This window comes from Kryptolebias marmoratus, linkage group LG15 (genome assembly GCF_001649575.2).
Source record: "Kryptolebias marmoratus isolate JLee-2015 linkage group LG15, ASM164957v2, whole genome shotgun sequence".
Lineage (NCBI taxonomy): Eukaryota > Metazoa > Chordata > Actinopteri > Cyprinodontiformes > Rivulidae > Kryptolebias > Kryptolebias marmoratus.
This window is the reverse complement of record NC_051444.1, coordinates 1181710-1184500: the sequence shown is the minus strand read 5'-3', so window position 1 is coordinate 1184500 and position 2791 is coordinate 1181710. Positions and strand designations below refer to the sequence as shown.

At 51.3% G+C, this 2791-nt stretch overlaps 1 protein-coding gene across 1 annotated transcript in view; it reads right to left on the bottom strand.

Annotated features, from left to right (window-relative positions):
- Positions 1 to 11: 11 nt before the first annotated feature.
- Positions 12 to 2791, bottom strand: part of hdc (histidine decarboxylase) — a 12038-nt gene continuing 9258 nt past the window's right edge. The window contains exons 6-12 of the mRNA XM_017441514.2: positions 2510 to 2653; positions 2368 to 2434; positions 2128 to 2290; positions 1974 to 2064; positions 1787 to 1885; positions 1108 to 1209; positions 12 to 846 (exon numbers count right to left, since the gene is read on the bottom strand). Coding sequence (XP_017297003.2) covers positions 121 to 846; positions 1108 to 1209; positions 1787 to 1885; positions 1974 to 2064; positions 2128 to 2290; positions 2368 to 2434; positions 2510 to 2653 — 1392 coding nt within the window. The 3' untranslated portion in view covers positions 12 to 120. The remainder of the gene's footprint in view (positions 847 to 1107; positions 1210 to 1786; positions 1886 to 1973; positions 2065 to 2127; positions 2291 to 2367; positions 2435 to 2509; positions 2654 to 2791) is intronic.

The following is a 2791-nucleotide window of genomic DNA, read 5'->3' as shown; positions in this document are numbered from 1 at the left end:
TGGTCGTCCGTTGGTCGTCTGTTAGTCATCTGTTGGTCGTCCGTTGGTCGTCCGCTGGTTGTCCCCTGCTCTTCCCCTGCTCGTCCCCTGGTCTCCGGACTGTGAATCGGTTGAGGCTTCCTACAGGAGCTCAGCTGCAGCAGCAGCTTCCAGAGACGCAGCAGAGCCAGCTGTGTTGGCTGCGGGAGAAGTGGGCATGCAGTTTATTCTCCTGCAGTTGTGTTTCTGAGCTCCCTGTGAAACCTTCAGAGGGCAGCACAGCTGGTACCGACCGCACTGCACCCACTGGTTGCAGAAACTGGGCACGCTGTAGAACTTTGTTAACTTCTTCAGGGCTTGTTTGTCCGGAACGTTTGAGGGCACCTGGGTGACGGTCACCGGTGAGCCTGATTCTGTGGTTGGTGGGAGTCCCCCTGCGGCCTCCCTGAGCCCGAACAGCGGCCCGATGTAGGTGTGAGGCAGAGGCTCGCTGCTGCAGCTCAGAGAGCGCATAGGCCTTCGAGGCCGATTCCAGCTTTTGTCAATCCAGAGATCCAAGTGGGCTTTCTCCAGCCGGGTGACCACATCTTCTGTCTCATCAGAGGTTTCGTCTGAGTGAAGGGCTTCACCCTTCAGCTCCTCCTCTCCTGACCTCGGCTGGTTATTCAACCCCTGCGTCTCAGCAAGAAGAACGGAAGCAGTTTTAGAAATGACCCCCCAGTCCCTCCGGATGTCTTCAGCGGTCGTGAACTGGGAGGTGACTGTAAACCTGATGATGCGTTTGCTGTGGATTTCTGCAGGGATGAGGTACATGGTGCCAGAGCGGGTCAGTCTCCTCAGCAGCTCCTGGGTCAAAGCATTTCCTGCCTACAGTCATAAAATAAATGTGCGATAGCATCAAAAACCACTTTAACTGCCTTCAGACAAGATTGAGCTCTTAAATGTTTACTAGTATTGCTCTGACATTCAGCTAAACTTCATCTTTAAACAAGGTGTGACTGAGTCATTTCTACACAATCCTCTCTAATGATTAACCAGTTAGGGACACGTTGCTTCATGCAAAAGGCAAAACGTCTTTCGACACAGTTTCAGAGGTTACTGCCTTCAGCTGGAAGAGGTGCCACGTACTTTCAGACAGAAGACCACCAGACCGAGGTGCCTCTCAGCCGGAACCTCGAAGTTCGGGTCACTCTTAATGTGAGACTCCAGGAGTTTAGCCATCTCGATCCCCTAAAACAAGAAAACAAGATTTAGAAGTTTAGCATGTTGGCTTATTGGCATCAATACGTAATACAGCCTGGTACTTATGTGGTACTTCCAGGATACATATACTTATGGTACCTGTGGGTTCCTACAAGGGTACTTATATGTCAGGGGTGTCCAACCCTGGTCCTCAGGGCACAATTTTACTTGTTCCTCTGCTCCAACACACCTGATCTGAATCAGTGGGTGATTAACAGGCTTCTGCAGAACATGAAGAGGTGATTTAACCTCTGAATCAGGTGTGTTGGAGCAGAGAAACAAGGAAAACATGCAGGATAGTGACCCTCGAGGACCAGGATTGGACACCCCTGTTATAGGGTATCTATGGGGGCAAAGCTGTACCTGTAGTTACCAGTTACATGCCTGGAAAGTACCTTGAAGTACCCCTGTAGATACCAGCTTTGTAGCCGGGTTTGAACCCGATAAACACCTGGTTTGTATCCAGGAAGTACCAGGTAAATACAAGGCTGTATAATGTACTGCTGCCATCTTTTTGTTAATTCTATGGTGTGATTATCCAGAGGATGGGGTAAATGTCACGGACATGTCTGATGTGAGCCTGGAGGTTTTTCAGTCCGAAGGAGCGCATGACGAACCAGAGCTTCAGGGACCGAAAACGCCGACTCAGAGGAATCTGCCAGTGCTGGAGGACAGAAAAAAGATCGTTTTTATCAGTTTCAGTCACTCCCTGTGACTGTTAGGCTTGGCTTTGTTACGAACTGATGCAATACCATGAAGTCTGTGGCTGCCTGTGAGTTTTCATGTCTCAGGTAAACAGGATCCACACTGAAGGTCTGCTGGAGCTTGAATTTGTCTTTTACCCTGAAATAAAAAGCATTTCAAACAAACATTTGCTGTTAAACGGGAGATGATGTCGGGGCTCACCAGAAGGCGGTGCAGTCGAAGTGAACCATCATCCACTTGGAAGGGTTAAACACAAAGGAGTGGGCGAACTCGACGCCCTGCAGGGACCAGCGGAGCTCGGGGCAGAGGTAGGCCGATCCGGCGTACGCAGCGTCCACGTGCAGCCAGAGCCCCTCTTCCTCACCTGTAATTAATGCCCATTAATTCAACAACAGGTGAGTTTTATAACTGCTGTCTGAAACCTGAAGGTTGGAGACCCACAGACTGGTCCCAGTTCAGTCAGCTGGTCGAAGGCGCAGACTCCTGTGGTCCCCAGAGTCGAACACAGCTGCAACACACCAGACACACAATGAATTGTCCTCCTGGTCTGAGGATCAGTGTCTCAGTGTCCACCATCACTCACCATGAAAGGGACGAGACCCCGCCTTCTGTCCTCCTGAACGGCCTGTTTCAGAGTGTCCCCTCTCAGAGACAGCGTCTCATCAGTGGGCAGAAACCGGATCTTCACCAGAGAGATCAGACCCGCTTTTTCCACAGAGGAGTGGGCCTGAGGAGTGGGACAGTCAGAGTGGGACAGTCAGAGAGGGACAGTCAGAGAGGGACAGTCAGAGTGGGACAGTCAGGGAGGGACAGTCAGAGGGGGACAGTCAGAGGGGGACAGTCAGAGAGGGACAGTCAGAGAGGG